This window comes from Schistocerca cancellata, chromosome 5 (genome assembly GCF_023864275.1).
Source record: "Schistocerca cancellata isolate TAMUIC-IGC-003103 chromosome 5, iqSchCanc2.1, whole genome shotgun sequence".
NCBI lineage: Eukaryota > Metazoa > Arthropoda > Insecta > Orthoptera > Acrididae > Schistocerca > Schistocerca cancellata.
The window spans coordinates 323,252,995-323,271,266 of NC_064630.1; the positions used below are offsets into that span (position 1 = coordinate 323,252,995).

Consider the following 18,272-nt stretch of genomic DNA (forward strand, 5'->3'; position numbering starts at 1 on the left):
GACTGAGATGTTATTGTGGAACAGAAAGTCAACTAAAACTGTTCAACAGTGGAAAGGCATTCATACCTGATGAAATATATGTGACATTCTACAAAGATCATATAAACGAGCTTGCTCCCTTCTAGCAGCAGTTTGTATAGATCTCTGGAGCAATGATGCAACCAAGTGGTTTGAAACAAGCAAAAGTTATTCCCATTTTCAACAAGTTTTGTTGGACAGATGCAATAATTATGGGCCTAATAGCACTGATGTCAATGCCGTAAGAAGTGGCATTTGTTAATTAAAGTACCTGTAATAAGCTGGCCATAAATAAGACAAAATATCAATTACTGTTACAGTACACAATTTGTGATAAATCACTGGAAAGAGTAACAGCTGTAAAATACACAGAAATACTGTCCAGATCAATCTCAAGATACATAACCATACAACAGTAGTTCAAAAAATACTTGGGAGACAAACAATGCCTGGTGTGTGTGTGTTGGGGGTGGGGTGGGGGGGGGGGATAAAGATAGAGGGGGGAGGGGGGATAAAGATAGAGAGGGGAGGGGGGATAAAAAATGAGAAGTTGCATTTTGTCACGAGTTTGTCAATAAATCTAACAGTGAAGATGATCTTAAAACTCAAGTGGCAGGCACTACAAGAGGTGGTTTACACCATGATGAAGTCTACTGTGGAAATCCAAGAGCGCATTTCATGAGAACAGTTGGGCAACATATTACTACCTCTTACAAACATAAAGCAAAATTATCATGCCAGAAAATCAGAGAGAGTACAACACATACGAGATACTTATTGACAGTCATCATTCCTATGCACCAGGCATGAATGTAGCAGGAAAGGGGGAAATGGTAGTGATACCAGAAGGCTGTTCTCGGGGCATAGATGCACAACACAATGCCCGCATGATTCTAATATCACAGTAATAGCTGATCAGTCCTTTAGTCTGCAAGCATGTCTCACCCTTCTAGAGCACCCCCATTAATTACATTGGCAACAAATAAATGACTGGTTGTAATATTTACTTGATGCCTTCACCTGGTAGAAAACAGTGTTGCCACGTGCTGGGGGTAGCTCAGACAGTAGAGCATTTGTCCATGAGATACAAAGGTCCTAGATTTGAGTTCTGTTCTAGCACACAGTTTTAACCTGCGAGGAAGTTTCAAATCAGTAGACACTCCACTACAAAATGAAAATTTATTTTACTATTATCTCACCACAGGTGTAATACAACTGTCTGGTGCCTTGATAATATCCGACAATGACATGAAATAAAATTATTACCTCACAGCTGTTTTCTGTTTGGAACCAACTACCCTGTAGTCTACACATAATCCAGTACTGCATATTATGTTGAAGTTGAAATACTGTGTTACAATCACAGTAACACCAACTGCATTGAGTGAACAGGATCTTGCTCCTCATTCATTAACAACCCCCCCCCCCCCCCCCCCGACGAACTCACAGTTCTTCCTGTTGTTAATACTTGGAGCTATTCCTCGTCAGTTGTTACTTCAATTACATTTATCATCAAAGGAAGAAAAATTCCATCTTTTGTAACATTCAGTTGCTAAGAGAAAATTTTTATCACTCTCATGATAAACACAATCAGTGCACTTTGTTCAACAATCATTTGTCCTACCACCAGATTTTCTTTGACCACATAAGCCTCTATCTTTGATATTTCTTATATCTTCCTTTATATTCATTGGTGCTGTTGCTCAGTCACAATTCACTCTCATTACCCTGCTCTTCTTCTATTATAATTTCTTCTGTTAGCACTGTTAGTCTTGTGATTACACACACGGTAAATGTGACTTAACAGTCTGTTAAAACACATACAGTATCATATATAATGTATTGCAATTAAAAAGCCTGTCTGTTTAGTTTTAACAGAGCCTGGTCTTAACAGGAAAAATGGCTACATCACATAAATCAAGGTTCATTAACAATAAGAACTCACATTTTCTGGAATACTGGGCAGCTGAAACTGGTTTGGGCACTTACAGATGAAAATCTGAAACAAAGTATCTTATCACAAAGTAGTATAAAATAGAAATCTACAAAATTCACAAATAATTAGCTAAAGATGATCAAAAAAATGAACTTATGAACTCACACTTTCACCATTATTAAAAGGCACCTGCATAACAGTCCCTGGTTCAGGTACATTACCCTCATAAACTGCATTTAAAAATCTGTACAGCTCTTCTGTGTTAGAATTGTGAGTTATTTCTGCTACATGATTTAGTAATCTGTAAAAGAAAATTATTTTCATGTTGTATTTAACTCTACTGATTCATTGTTGCAGAAAATTACATATAACTCCTCTGTTTTCACACCCAGAACAGTGAGAGACTGTAATCTAAAAATACAGTAGTTTACCAGCCTTACTCGTTGATACCTGGACCTGCTCTGGCAACAAATACTCAACACCTAAAAACCGATTACAAAGCACTCGTATAGACAACTGTCTGTGCAATTGCACTGCTTCAAAAAAGACTGAATGGAAAATCACGGTGACGGTCAATCGGGTTACCAAGGGACTCACCAGTGTGGTTATTAGTCCCTTTAGCTTCACAATCAACAAGCCAGCAGTAGTGTGTTGAGAGTAATACAGAGATGAACCAAGAGCTTCGATGCTACCACAAGCAGTGGTCTATGAAGAAAAGCACACCGATTACTGTGTAGAAGAGGGAAAATTTGCACAGGTGAAGGTAGAGCAGTGAGAGGAAGTGTGCAGGTAAGGGTCCGTACAACAAGAACTGTAACTGAAGATATACATCCTCAGATAACCCCCCACCCCCCTACAGCAGGAGAATATTACAAAAAACTCACATATTAAATATATTATGAGCAATAATGACAAAGGACAAGTAATGCCTAGATAGAACACCAGTATAAGGAGATAACATTTGGAGTTTACTTGAGGGTAGGTATGGAGCTGAGTGAGGAACACTTAGGGCAAAACAAGCAGCAAAAGATGTCACCTCTCCACATCCATGTCTTATGTCAACTATGACAATGGTTCTTATAAGTAATTTGGTAATAACAACTTTCTCATAGGAAGATTAAAATGTGGGTTGCTTTCACTGTATGGTCAGCTAGGATAAATGGCGACGATTGGTTGAGATTTAATTCGCGCCATTGATCAAGAGAGTCTGGACATGCAACAAGGATGTGGCAGAATGGCAGGGTTGCTGTGCAGGTGCACCGTGCAATGTTCTCTTACCCCAGTATGTAGTCTTGAGTGAGGTAAGCGTGACCAATACAGATGTGCCGTACGACTGTACGTTCTTTTGTACGATGTTCCATTTCTTGGTGGAGGTTTGTATCATTTGGAGTTTGCTGAGTCAGACATTGGTCATCCAATCTCCTTTTCACTTTCATATGATATGACATCTGAGATACAACTACAAAGCAATAGGTCAACAGAGGATACTTCTTAGCTAATTTATCAGAACAGTCACTGCCTGGGATGTCTACGAAGCTTGATGTTCACAGGAATGACATGGAGGTTACTGTACTGTGAAGCTCATGCAGCAGTTTGTGAATGGCAGAAATCAACGGATGGGTTGGAGAGTGATTGTCAATCACATTACCGAGGAAGTCACTGCCGACAAAAAAAATCTCTCACATTTTGAGTTTTTATGTATGTGGGTCTTTTGGCCAGTGTTACTAATTTCCTCATGTAAATACTACGTATAGTGTGAAAGGTACATTACCTAAATGTTTTCTCAATAAATGGACAGCTGATTTTCTGGCTGTTTTCGGACCCATTAGTATATGTCGGAATAACTACTGCATAGTTGTGGAGGACTGAACAGAATCTATGGCAACAAATATTAAGAGTGTGTGTGATCCTTGATGGCACACTGGAGATCCATTTGTACAACAGGTCAAGAAATATACCATTAGCATGAACTTTGTCAGTGGGATAAGCAGGCAAGTTACTGAGGGGGAAAAGTGCACAACGCATGTCTTTTGTCTAACCATGACTGTTCTCCCTGTTTCTAAAGAATTCATAGACAGACAGATAATGTTCTGTAGGAGAACTGTGTAAAAGATCTTAATCTTGTAATTAATTAAGAGTTGCTGGCAGCCTATCTTCATTGACATGCTTGCTCCCAGAAGGAAATTATTGAAAGACATCTTGCAGAAAACTTCAGTCACTAGGTAACTCCACTGTGACACACAGTGTCTAAGAAGCCTAAAAAAAAAAGGAGGCCCTGCTGATGTGTAAGGTACACATCCACAGTCTAATCGTGTTAAAAATCAATGACGTAAAATTTTACCAGAATCTGTTAACCCGCTCCTCGAGAAATGTTTCTGGGAAGTGAAGAGAGTTTTATTTCTGTGTACAGCAAGGGTGTCCAATTCATGGCCCACAGCCCGCAGGCCACAACGGTATGTAATTACCACGTCATCTTATGCGTCGGTGAACAAGAACCCACTAGCAGCGAATATTTTTGTAGGAGACTATCAAGTAACAGACAAAAAGTTTAAAAACAGATTCCACACAGATGTTTTCCAGACTCATCCCTTCAGAATAACACAAGAAGGTGAAGTGCCGAATGCACCCAAGTTACATCTTGTTGATGCTGATAGTTAAACACTTGAAATTCTTCGTAAAAGAGATTTCATAAGAGAAAGTTTAATTATAACTGCAGAAATTGTTTGCCTAGGGAACTGAAGGCTTTTTAAACAACCCATTTGTCTGCAAATACAGTTGCGGAAAGAGTTACTGATTTGGCCATCTATTTTTAAAATACTCAGCTCAAAGAAAAATCATCTAGTTTTGAAGCTTTTCCATTGCCTTTAATGATGGACATTAGAAGCATACCTCAATTAGCTATGTTTTTTCCTTCGCTCCTACGCACATGGAAAGAGTAAATGTTCACAAATTACTTTGTCAGTACAGGACATTTAATTTTTATCATTCCATATTTCAGTATCACTTCATGTTTCTGCATATCTTAACTTCTATGCTACATAAAATTACATATTGCTACTTTTTTACCCTTCTTATCCTCAGTAGGCAGCTTCCTAGATAAATAAATATCTGAATCAGACCTACCATAAAAGTTGAATATACAAAAAAAATTGGCTGCAAAAATTGTATTGCAATGCAATAAAATCTGGTAAATTGGACTTTTAAGTCGGATTATGAAGGCCTCGATTCCACTCAATTTTCTAAGATTCAAAATTTCAGTTCTCAAAAGCAAAGTAGATACAATAATAATCCCATGCGTAGCATTGTTGAAGCCTTCACTGTATGTAGTAAAGAGCTTTTTGTGCTGTAGAGATCAGCAGTGGGGCAAACAAAAGACTAGCGGCCCCAAGTTTTCCGACTACTAGCAACTTCTACTGATTCAGAACAAGAGTGTGTATGCACCAAGGAAAGTTTGCCAGAGAGTACTTCTCAAAAATTTCACAACACTTTTGTTCTGATGATGCCTCCTGTTGCATCAGAATTATCATCTAAATTAAGATCATGATTTATGAAGAATGATGCTTTCACTACTGATTGAGAGATCGTGCTATTCAGAGCAAGCAATAAGCAGATCGGTTGCTTTACGAAGTCCCAACTTCAGCAGCATATACATAGTGATGCACATGCAAAGAACAAAGCAGTACCATCATCTATGAAGCAAATTTTATTGTCACAGATGCAAAAGACTCCAAACCCCACAAATGAATTTTTCTATATGTGCTCTGCTACGGCTGCTGTGAACGTTCCACTGTACGAGCTTCAAGTGCTTGAATATGACATTTCCACAAAAGTACAATTGGCAACAGAGTCTCCATGAACTGACATTAAGGAAGAACTATTTTGGTTTTCATTACCAGGATGCACCAAAAAGTGTGCAGAGCTATATAATTATCCACCACATCTGGGAAGCCATCGACACATCAACAGACATACATTAATGTTTCACTAGCAATCTCATTGTACAATTTCAACATTTTTGTTGCTGTAGGACAGGCAACACTTATTTCATGAAGAATTTATTACAGATATGTCACAATTGCAGTACATTTATTTTGCTACTTGTTTCGAACCAAGTGGCTCATACTCAAGCCTTACCTCAAGAGGGCAGGCCTGAGAATAAACCAGTTGGTTCGAAACTAGTTAGCAAAATACACGTACTGCAACTGTGACAGATTTGTAATAAATTCTTCAAGCAATCTTGTTGCTGGCAAACTCAATGGAGAAGAATGCTCATAGCCCGTACTGATTTCTTACCCAAGTACTGGATTGCACAGATCATTCAATAGGAGCTCATTCTGTGAATGACAGCTTAAAGTTCTGTCGCTACAGGGTATCCAGGGAAAAAAATTCAGCCGTGTGGTCTGAAGCACCTTGTCACGCTCCATGCGGGTTCCCCCATTGGAGTTTCCAGTCCTCCCTCTCATGAGGGTGTGTGTGTGTGTGTGTGTGTGTGTGTGTGTGTGTGTGTGTGTGATCCTTAGCATAAGTTAGTCTGAGTTAGATTAAGTAGTGGTTAAGCTTAGGGACCAATGACCTCAACAGTTTGGTCCCATACAATCTTACCACAAATTTCCAATTTTCCAAAAAAAATCTTGTTACGTATTCACATGCTGTGGCCTAAAAGATGGTGGTGGCAACTACCCTCTGTGTATTTCATTAGCATTAAATCCATTTCACTTCTGGTCCAGGAACTGCAATACACCACCAAAGAAGTGTGCGGCAGCCACCCAGAAGTAAACAAAATAATTTCATATGCCAAGAATGTGTTTCTTAAAGCCCTGCATTGTATGTTACTTTATAGAGAACTGCTACCAAACCTAGTCCTGTTCTAATGCAATGGGGTAAATGGGTTTAAGTTGTCAGTTTTTATAAAGAACATTTACCAGCCATGAAATCTATGATTCATTTCCAAGAGAATCTTCAGATTCAGTGCAAGTGGCATGAAATGCTTCCACTGAACTTAACAGTAACTTCAGCTTCCTTGCCATTAGCATTAAGGAATTAGAATCTACTGGGCTGCCTTTGCAGAAATCATTTGAAATTGTTGAAAACATAAAAGCAAGTTGGGTGACTTAGGTGGGATTGGGCAGAGGGTAGTGAATAAGTGTGATGCAGTTTTGGCAAAAAAATCTCAGCTATTTGTCTTTTACTGCTATGTGCAATATCATCAGTGTGGAAGAAAAAGATGTTCCAGTCAACATCACTCCAGGTATATTTCACTTCCTAAAATTTGCACTCTAATTCCACTGTGAAGCAGACAGCTCATTTTCCTCCTATAAAAAATCATTTCTGAGCAGTGACATTCTATAAGCGCAAAGAATTTGGAGAATTACCCAGTTGTTCATTGTGCTTCAAAATAAAAAGTACAGTTGGGTACCTTAGCAAACAGAAGTAACCTAAAATAATTTTCTTTTAGTAGCACAGTGTAGACATTCAAAATAAACAATTGAGTGTACCTTCTTAGTGTACTTTCCATGTTTCTGAACCTCCCCCTCTGTCCATTTCCTCCTTCAGCTCTCACTATCTGCCCCCCTTACTCTTTGTCCATCATCCCCCCCCCTGTCAACCTTCACCTCCCACTCTCCTTTTCAATCTCCTCCTCCTCCACTCCTCTCTGTCTATCCATCTCTACCATCCCCTTCTCTCTGCCCATCTCTTCCTCCCCCTGACCTTATCCATCTCCTACTCTTTTCTTCTCAGTCCATCTCCTCCTCTACCCTTTCTGTGTCCATTTTACTGTCCACTCTGTCTGCCCAATATCCCCCCCCTCCCCCCATCTGTGCCCACCTCTTCCTCCCCCTTGCCCCTCCTCGTTATCACACTCGGCCCAACAGGAGGTTGATAGTTGTTCTTACTGCCACACTATTTCTTTAAGCATTGTAACTAATATGTGCACCAAATTTGGTTGAAATCATTCCAGGGGTTTAGGATGAGCTCCTTGCATGTGGCTTTGTCTGCATACAAACATGTCAAATATATTTCACAAATATTTAAGATAGTTCACACATATGTGTAAACAAATTTCACCTGCACCTGTAGCAAATTTGGCCCTGCAGTTTCATTTTCATACAGCTCAATGTTTATGACAACATATTTCACATTTCACAGATTGTAGCTAAATAAACCAATGGATATACCTGCAACATAATATCATTGTATAGAACATATAGTAATCCATATTATATGTTCTATACAATAATATAATGCTGCAGGTATATCCATTGGTATATTTAGCTACAATCTGTGAAATGTGTTGTGAACAGAGTTAGAAGTAGACAAGTCATAAATTAAAACTTCACGCATGATTTGGCAGTTTTTCACACATCAGGGTTTATGGCGCCACACCTCCTGAAGTTTGTGTTGCTCAATGATATATTTTTCTAGATACATTCAGCAGCACATGTGGATCATGTCTGCAAAAAGTGTTGTGAATAGACTTAGTTGCAGTGAAGTAACAGTTTTAAACATCTTGCATGATGCAACAGTTTCTCACACATCTAAGTGTTTATGACGTCATATCTCCTAAACTGTGTGTCATACAATAATATAATTTTTCTGGTATATTCAGTGGTGTGTGAATACCGTCTGAAAAACATGTCAGGAATACAGTTAGTAGTAAAGCAGTAATAAATTAAAATGTCATGCTCCATGTGACAGTTTAACTAAATTAGTACACCAGCTAAAGATAATTCAGTACAATAACAGTAATGTTGCACGTGTGCTTTCATCATTTTGTTAATGACCTGTAGACTGAGCAAATACAATTCTATAAATACTTGATACAGAAAGGATCACTACAACATAAACTCTGTGTGTGTGTGTGTGTGTGTGTGTGTGTGTGTGTGTGTGTGTGTGTGTGTGTGTGGTGTTTACATCTGATGAAAGGCTTAGTCTGTTAGCTAATAACATCTAGTAGGTTTTCTTTTTTTCAGTGTTCCTGTCTACCTCAGTGCCTCCTCTATGTGATGAAGAGGAATTCATTCTTTTCATGTTGTCATTCCATCCCAGCTTTTTCATCATTCTTCTCTCTCTCTCTCTCTCTCTCTCTCTCTCTCTCTCACACACACACACACACACACACACACACACACACACACACCAATTTTTCTATATTAGAGTTGCCTACAGACATCATTAAGCCTAAAACAGTATAGAGTGTCATGCTTCTCAGCCAGGCATAAAAAACCACTGGTTCTGCAGCCCTAAGCCTAATTCTGTAATTGGTGACAGTAAAACTTACATTAAAAAACAGATTAAATGACAATGATAACATGGTTCAAGATAGCAGCTTAATGTACTGAGATTTTGCAGTGTTTAGGTTATTGCTAGCATATGGGAAAGTATATAGCTATTTTGTTCTACAGCAGAAGATGAAATCAATGCAGTATTAAAATGGTCAAGTCATTCACACCACACTTCCTATTTTCACACTTGATATTATATTTAACAAAACATAAATTACAATACTCACTTATAAAATGATTCATGCCATGGTAAAAAGCTTAATATCACAAGTGCAGTCTCTGTTTTTGGATCATGACGACAAAAGCCAAATGTCCATTTTGAGTCTATGCTTGTAAGAACAAATGAGTAGTGTTGAACAACAGTGCTGAAACAAAAGGCAAATAAAACCACTTACAGACTTTGATTTTTGTTACAAGAGCTTAATTTGCGCAAAAAAAAAAAAAAAAAAAAAAAAAAAAAAAAATGTGTTTCATCATTACATAATGACTTAATGATGTGAACTCTTGCAATGTTGCACAATAAAGAAGTAGAATAAAATTTCTGGAAAAGTGACTAATCAATCAAAAATATTTTTTGTAAATATAAAAGTTTTATCTCCAACAGTACTATTACTCGTGCAGTGTGTCAAGACTGCCGCTCTTTCACTGGAATCATGATTTGGATTTACAAATGAAAAGCACAAAAATGTGGACATTCTACAGCATTATTTAGCTAACCAGTTTTCAATTTATAAGATGATTCTCTTGTAAACTAAGAAAACAATTAACTAAATACATTAATACTGGAAACATTTATATTTTTGTACTTTTTATTTATACACATGAAGTTGTCCTATACCAAGCAGTGATAGAAAAATCAATCATGATTTAGAATTTTTTATGCAGAATGACACTTTCACTTTCTAATAAAATGTGCATTACCATGAAACTCATAGATTAGTACAGTGCACCATACCAAGAATGGAAAACTGACCTTCACTTTTTGTACGTCAGTGGCTCTTTGTCATATACAGCTGAGCTATTCATGAAGTACCAAAAACACTTAAAGTGGCAGCCAGGATGGGAATGCAAGTCATGAGTGTCACACAAAGCGAATAGCTTATAAAAGTTCATTCTGAAGTTTTGGTTCTTCCCGTTAACTGGATATTGAGGAAGTATTTCTGTTAAGTATCAGTTCCTATTCACTGGTTTGCTTTTTGTTTCAATAGTGAAACAGTAAATGGTCCAAAGGAATTCCTGAAGCTTAGTTTATTTTAGAATGTCTGGGAGCTCCAGAACTCAGGTTCAGTGCAACATAAACTTGTTTGCCATGAACTGACACAAAATGTAGAGTGTCATTCCCACTACTTTCGATAGAGCATTAGTCAGTAGTGAAGAGATCGCTCCAATGAAGATTGGAATGCAGTGTTACTATTATTTTTTTTTATGGGTCCTAATTTGATGTCACTGTAGCAAAAGATTGCACCTTTGTGTAGTTGAAGCCTTACTAGCAATCAATATAGGGTGTGCATTGTGGTACTGTATGGACCATACGTCTGTGTCAATGAGCATTGTGGTGGTACTGTGTGAAAACATGTTTGTGCCGATGAGAATGTTTGATGTGTGTTCTAGACCTGAGAGAAGACATTTGATGTTGGCATACCATACCAGCTAATAGTCCCAAGAATCATGCAGTCAAGATTACTGTTGTAGTACAGTATCCCAACTGAATCTGTAAAGCAAGATGCTACTGGAACTTGCAAAGTGATACCGGTAGCCTACTTTTAGCAGTCATATTCAAGATTGTAGCACCATGAGCTGGCCTCATGATACTGGATATCTGGTATTCTAAGAACACAAAGCTTATGAAACAGTATGTAACTTAGTACACTTCACACACAAGTGAATGGTGAAGGAGTCTACAGTATGGAAGTTGTACATGGTCAAGGTTTCAGTCGTTGACCTCAAATGGATACAGGTGTAACCTGTTACCCCACACAATATCACTTCCACAGAAAAGTTTTTGTTGTTAGGATGGTAGTGCTTGGTAGGCTAGCTATTCTCCCATGAGATTCTAGCTTACAGTTAAACACACGTACAATCTCACTGTTCCAACATGAAGGTGTGGAAAAGGTATGTTCATGTAATCAAATACTACTGTATACACACATGATTGTAGAAAAAACTATAGTGCATTCTTTTTCTTCCAGTTACGGCGAGCAAAGGCACAGAAAATGCAGAAGAAGATGACTACAAAAATACTATTCAACAACAGTTAGCCAATTATTAATCAGAAGAGGATGAAATTGTGAGTGAAGTTGAGGATAATGTTGAAATTTTATCAGAGCACAATGATGAAATATCTGATGATAATCTACCTGATGAATAAGTAAGCCGGGTAAAAAATAACATTATTACCAGTCACAACGGTTGTCAATGGCGTACATTAGAAAGTCCTTCAACCAAAACTACCTGTCTTAATATAGTTTTGAGAATGCATGGAGCTTGTGGGCAAGCAACAAATGTAAATTAGGAGGTAGATGCTTGGAAAGCCTTATTTGCTTAAGAAAAAGTAAAAAACATTTTATACAAAACAAGAAAGCTGAAGGTAAAAACTGAGTTGTGGACAAGATACAAGGTATGTAAGTGACACAGATTTCAATGAGATACTTGCATTAAGGCCTCCTGCTTATCATTGGTGTTAGAAAAGATTCTCACTTTTCTATGAGTGACATGTTTTCTAAAGAAGAGCCAGAATATAAAGAGCTATTATGAGCAAACCCCAAATTAAATTTTTACGTCCATGCCTTCATTTTAACGACAAAGCCTTAAGAAATAAATATGAGTTTCCTCCAATTCGTGAAGTTTGGGAAGCACTTATAGACAGCTGTACCCAGAGTTACTCCCTCACACCAACTGCACAACTGGTGAGCAGCTATTTGGTTTGTGAGAACACTGCCCATTTTTCATTTACACAGTATGCAGGCTTGTTAAGGACAGGATTAAAATTAATACTATGTTAGACAGTAGAACTTCTATACTGTAAGTGCATAACCTTACATTCATAATCACGGCTCTCCAAGCCATAAACCTATAGCCAGTCAAATTGTTAAAAAATTATCTACTTCCATTTACGGAAGATGATCTAAAACTGGTACACCTGACAATGGATAAGTATTTTACTTCAGTCCCATTGGTGGATGAAATTTATAAAAAAATACAAATTTACAATTGTTGTCAGACCCCTGTTTCATTTTTACCAAACAGGAAAATGGAGGTTTTATAATCTCAATTTGCATTCAGAATTCTAAAGAAGCTGCATGGTCATCAAGAGTATCTGTTCTTTCGGAAACAGATACTACTTTCATCTATAGTTAAAATACGGCTACTCGGCCATTGACCTTCTTGTGTGAATGCACACGCTATGGCCCAACTTGTATAAGACTTGGTAGATTCATCTGAAACGAGTAATGAGTGTGATGGGCAAACAACTATTAGGTGTGTACATGTTGGGAATGTGGGTCTAACGGGGAGCGTGCAAGGGATAAGTCCCTGCAGGTGCGCTATCCTCTGTGCCCTTGCTGGTTCAGTGGATAGAGCATCTGCCACAGAAGCAGGGGGTCCCGGGTTCGAGTCCCAGTCGGGGCAAACATTTCAACATGTCCCCAATAATGTATATCAACGCCTGTTTGCAGCTAGGGTGTCAATTTAATTATCATTTCATTCTAGAGAAGCTGCACGGTCATCAATGGTATCTGCTCTTTCAGGAACAGATACTACCTTTATATATAATTAATTTACAGGTGTTATTTAACATTGCCAAAAACATGAATAAGACCAACAGAAAAATGTTTTTGAAAGAAACTGGCTTATAATTAGTTCACCCACATATGCTAAATTGCTTATCTAAAAACTTGTGTTTGGAACTCCAAACTGGCATAGAAAGCATCTTGAAACTAAATAAGGAAACTGCAGTACATGGACTACCACCAAAACAAATCAAAATCTTCTGGTTGTTTCATGTGTAGCAGAGTAAAGACAAGAAAATAAAAATTTCCTGTAATAAGCGTTGTATGCGTGTTTGCAATGAATGTAGAGTGAACATTTGTTTAACTTGAAATAAACAATAGTAATATAAATTTTGAAATGTACAATTACAGTAAGTTATAATACACCATTTCATTATCTGAAGCACAGATAAGTAAAATTCATGTATCCTTGAGAGTTAAACTACAAGTCTATTGTAAGCCCCCTTTCCTTTTCTGAAGTATTCATGTTCCAGCAATGATTACAGTTTTGTTTTAACAATCCATTCCAGAATTTTTATGATACTGCAGCTTGAGAAAATTTGGATATCAGTTTGACAGGGCTCTTTTCCCTTCATCAGTATGGGCATAATTATTTGTCAAACTCACATCATTGTGAGTAATTCTGTGCGCCAGATATCATTGAGGAGACATTTCAGGTGTTTTAATTCCTCTGATAATGCATGTATTATCATTTGTAAAAAATAGTGTCAATGACATGGGTGGTGTTGGTTATTTGCTCTATTGTCAGTTAAAGTCCTTAATAATAATAGCGGCGCACAAAATTTGATCCTCTACACTGAGTTAAAATTAAATTCCTTCAGTGCTTGAGACGTAATTGCATTCTCTTACATTTTCTATTCTGTATGTGACTATGCCTCTGAAGTTTTACCTCTGTATCTAAAACCTTACCTTCAAACTATATTCTCTCATTTAGCACTGCAATTGAGAAAGGCATAAAACAATTTCCGAGCAATTTTCTTGCATTGCTTAAAGGATTGCTTGACCTTAGTGTTGATTTGTGTGTGTTTTGGACACTTTTCTGTGTGGAGTGATGTCTAAATTCTTATAATACTGTTCCTCGTAAATCAATAGCTCATGAGGATTTTGGATTCAACATACCACAGGCTACTTATACTGAAGAGCGAAAGAAACTGGTACACCTGCTTAACCTTGTGTAGGGCCCCCACAAGCATGCAGAAGTGCTGCAGTACAACATGGCATGGACTCAACTAATGTTTAAAGTAGTGCTGGAGGGAACTGACATCATGAATCCTATCAATAACAGTATGAGGGGGTGGAGATCTCTTCTGAATAGCACATTGCAAAGCATCCCAGATATGCTCAATAATGTTCATGTCTGGGGAGTTTGGTGGCCATAGGAAGCATTTAAACTCAGAAGAGTATTTTTGGAGCCACTCTGTAGCAATTCTGGATGTGGGGTGTCGCATTGTCCTGCTGGAATTGCCCAAGTCCATCAGAATGCACAATGGACATGAATGAATGCAAGTGATCAGACAGGATGCTTATGTAAATGCCACTTGTCAGAGTTGTATCTAAATATATCAGGAATCCCATATCACTCCAACTACACATGCCCCACACCATTACAAAGCCTCCACTGGCTTGAGCAGTCCCCTGCTGACATACAGGGTCCATGTATTTATGAGGTTGTTTCTGTACCCATACACATCCACCCACTTGATACAATTTGAAATAAGACTCATCTGACCAGGTAACATGTTTGTAGTCATCAACAGTCCAACGTTGGTGTTCTCAGACATACTTGGGGTGTAAAGCATTGTGGCGTGCAATCACCAAGAGTACACGACTGGGCCTTCGGCTCTGAAAACTAATATCAACGATGTTTTGTTGAATGGGTTGCACGCTGACACTTGCTGATGGCCCAGCATTGAAATCTGCAGCAATTTGTGGAAGGGTTGCACTTCTGTCAGGTTGAACAATTCTCTTCAGATGTTGTCAGTCCCGTTCTTGCAGGATCTTTCTCCGGCCGCAGCGATGTCTGAGTCTTGATGTTATACCGGATTCCTGATATTCAAGGCACACTCGTGAAAATGGTTGTATGAATAAATCCCCACTTCATCGCTACCTCAGAGACGATGTGTCCCGTCGCTCATGCACCAACTATAACACCACGTTCAAACTCACTTAAATCTTTCTACCCTGCCGTGGGAACAGTAGAAACTGCTCTAACAACTGCACCAGACACTTGTCTTACGAAGGCGTTGCCAACCGCAGTGCTATATTCTGCCTATTTACATATCTCTGTATTTGAATATGCATGCCATACTAGTTTCTTTGGCGCTTCAGTGTATGTCAGAGGTGGTAAAAGATTTTTCTTGGATTGGATGTAGATGCTGCACTCCCCAAAGCACCTGTGAACCAGACACATACTATACATTCAGTGAGGTGGGGAAGGAAAATGTTGATTTTCTCTTTCACCCGCGTCAAATAACCTTCCATACTAATTTCACTGCAGTTCCATTTGTCTGCACCAGTTTGTTGGTTTGAAGATCAGCATGTTTCTGTTTTGAATGGTTGATGTGACATGGCATTTGGTTGTGCTTGTTCTTGAGTAACCTGATGTACTAATGTTGAAACAAGATTGCATATGATGTCACAAAGTCCATGCGTATTACTCACATCCAAAGTTTTGTCAACTTCATGTGCCCCAAACTAGGTAAATGAGTTTTGGTGCATTGTGTCATCTCGTGTGGTATTGCCAAAGATGGGTTTTGGACAACAGAAAACACCATATATTACAATTGTCGATATAAGTATTGGGCAACAGACTTGGCAGATAGTGTATTGTTGTTCAATCACTTGGCACCATGTTGAGGGAGTCAGGGAGCCCACATTGGGGGAGGGGAGGGTAGAGGGGGGAGGGGGAGGGGGGAGGCAGGAAGGGGGAGGGGGGAGGCAGGAAGGGGGAGGGGGAGGCAGGAAGGGGGAGGGGGGAGGCAGGAAGGGGGAGGGGGAGGCAGGAAGGGGGAGGGGGAGGCAGGAAGGGGGAGGGGGAGGCAGGAAGGGGGAGGGGGAGGCAGGAAGGGGGAGGGGGAGGCAGGAAGGGGGAGGGGGAGGCAGGAAGGGGGAGGGGGAGGCAGGAAGGGGGAGGGGGAGGCAGGAAGGGGGAGGGGGAGGCAGGAAGGGGGAGGGGGAGGCAGGAAGGGGGAGGGGGAGGCAGGAAGGGGGGGGAAGCGGGAAGGGGGAGGGGGAAGCGGGAAGGGGGAAGGGGGAAGCGGGAAGGGGGAGGGGGAAGCGGGAAGGGGGAGGGGGAGGGGGGAGGTGGGAGTGGTTGGAGAACGCAATACGTTATCCAGAGGGAGGAAGAATACAGAGAAGGGAGAAGGTAAAGTGAGGCAGAGGGAAACAAGTTAGCCGAGGTTTAAGGCCAGGGGGATTGCTAAAGCACAGCATATACTGGAGAGAGAATTCCCAATGTGTAGTTCACAGAAATTTATACTGGAAGGGAGTATCCAAATGGAACATGTAGTGAAGCAGTTGTTGAAGTCTTTAGTGTTGTGGTGTGGTGTGCAGCATGTTTGACAATTGGAAGGTCAATATTTTGGTTTGGCACAGTTTAGCGGTAGCCATTCATTCGTGTAAGTGGACGGTTGGTTACTTCTTGTGGCCTCACAGAAAGCTGTACACTGATAGCAGTATAGCTAATACATAAGATGGCTGCTTTCACACAAGGCTCTGCCTTTTCCTGGGCAGGAGATGCCTGTGACTGGACTGCAGTAGGAGGTGGTGGGTGAATGTATGGGACAGGTCTTGCACCAGGGTTGATGACAAGGGAATGACCCCGTGGGGTGCACGACTGGGAGCAGGATTGGAGAAGGAATGGATAAGGATGTTTTGTAGGTCGGATGTGTGGAAGAACACTACTTCAGGTGATGTGGGTAGGATTTTGAGTACGATACCTCTCACCTCAGAGCATAACGACAGGTAGTCAGAGCCCTGGTGAAGGATGAGGTTAAGCTTTTCAAGGCGTGGGTAATACTGAGTAATTAGAGGAGAACTGGTCAGCAGTTGGTTAACTGGGATTCTGGTATTCAAGGAGGAGATGGCATGGGAGATCCGTTATGGATTAGGTGGATGGAATACAGTCAGTCAATAAAGGCTGAGGTAAGGTTATCAGTATATTTTGACAACTCCCATTTTCCACAGCAGATGAGGCATCCACTGGTAGCAAGACTGTATGGAAGAGCCTTACTGATATACAGCGTGTTACAAAAAGGTACGGCCAAACTTTCAGGAAACATTCCTCACACACAAAGAAAGAAAATATGTTATGTGGACATGTGTCTGGAAACGCTTACCTTCCATGTTAGAGCTCATTTTATTACGTCTCTTCAAATCACATTAATCATGGAATGGAAACACACAGCAACAGAACGTACCAGTGTGACTTCAAACACTTTGTTACAGAAAATGTTCAAAATGTCCTCCGTTAGCGAGGATACATGCATCCACCCTCCGTCGCACGGAATCCCTGATGCACTGATGCAGCCCTGGAGAATAGCGTATTGTATCACAGCCGTCCACAATACGAGCACGAAGAGTCTCTACATTAGGTACCGGGGTTGCGTAGACAAGAGATTTCAAATGCCCCCATAAATGAAAGTCAAGAGGGTTGAGGTCAGGAGAGCGTGGAGGCCACGGAATTGGTCCGCCTCTACCAATCCATCGGTCACCGAATCTGTTGTTGAGAAGTGTACGAACACTTCGACTGAAATGTGCAGGAGCTCCATCGTGCATGAACTACATGTTGTGTCGTACTTGTAAAGGCACATGTTCTAGCAGCACAGGTAGAGTATCCCGTATGAAATCATGATAATGTGCTCCATTGAGCATAGGTGGAAGAACATGGAGCCCAATCAAGACATCACCAACAATGCCTGCCCAAACGTTCACAGAAAATCTGTGTTGATGACGTGATTGCACAATTGCATGCGGATTCTCATCAGCCCACACATGTTGATTGTGAAAATTTACAATTTGATCACGTTGGAATGAAGCCTCATCCGTAAAGAGAACATTTGCACTGAAATGAGGATTGACACATTGTTGCATGAACCATTTGCGGAAGTGTACCCGTGGAAGCCAATCAGCTGCCGATAGTGCCTGCACACGTTGTACATGGTATGGAAACAACTGGTTCTCCCGTAGCACTCTCCATACAGTGACGTGGTCAACGTTACCTTGTACAGCAGCAACTTCTCTGAC

At 40.0% G+C, this 18,272-nt stretch overlaps 1 protein-coding gene across 2 annotated transcripts in view; it reads right to left on the minus strand.

Moving 5' to 3' along the window:
• Positions 1 to 18,272, minus strand: part of LOC126187376 (DENN domain-containing protein 1A-like) — a 286,790-nt gene that overhangs the window by 216,459 nt on the left and 52,059 nt on the right. For both annotated transcript variants that reach the window (XM_049928424.1, XM_049928423.1), the window contains exons 3-5: positions 9,465 to 9,602; positions 2,120 to 2,255; positions 1,964 to 2,017 (exon numbers count right to left, since the gene is read on the minus strand). In XM_049928424.1, the coding sequence (XP_049784381.1) occupies positions 1,964 to 2,017; positions 2,120 to 2,255; positions 9,465 to 9,602 (328 nt within the window). The remainder of the gene's footprint in view (positions 1 to 1,963; positions 2,018 to 2,119; positions 2,256 to 9,464; positions 9,603 to 18,272) is intronic.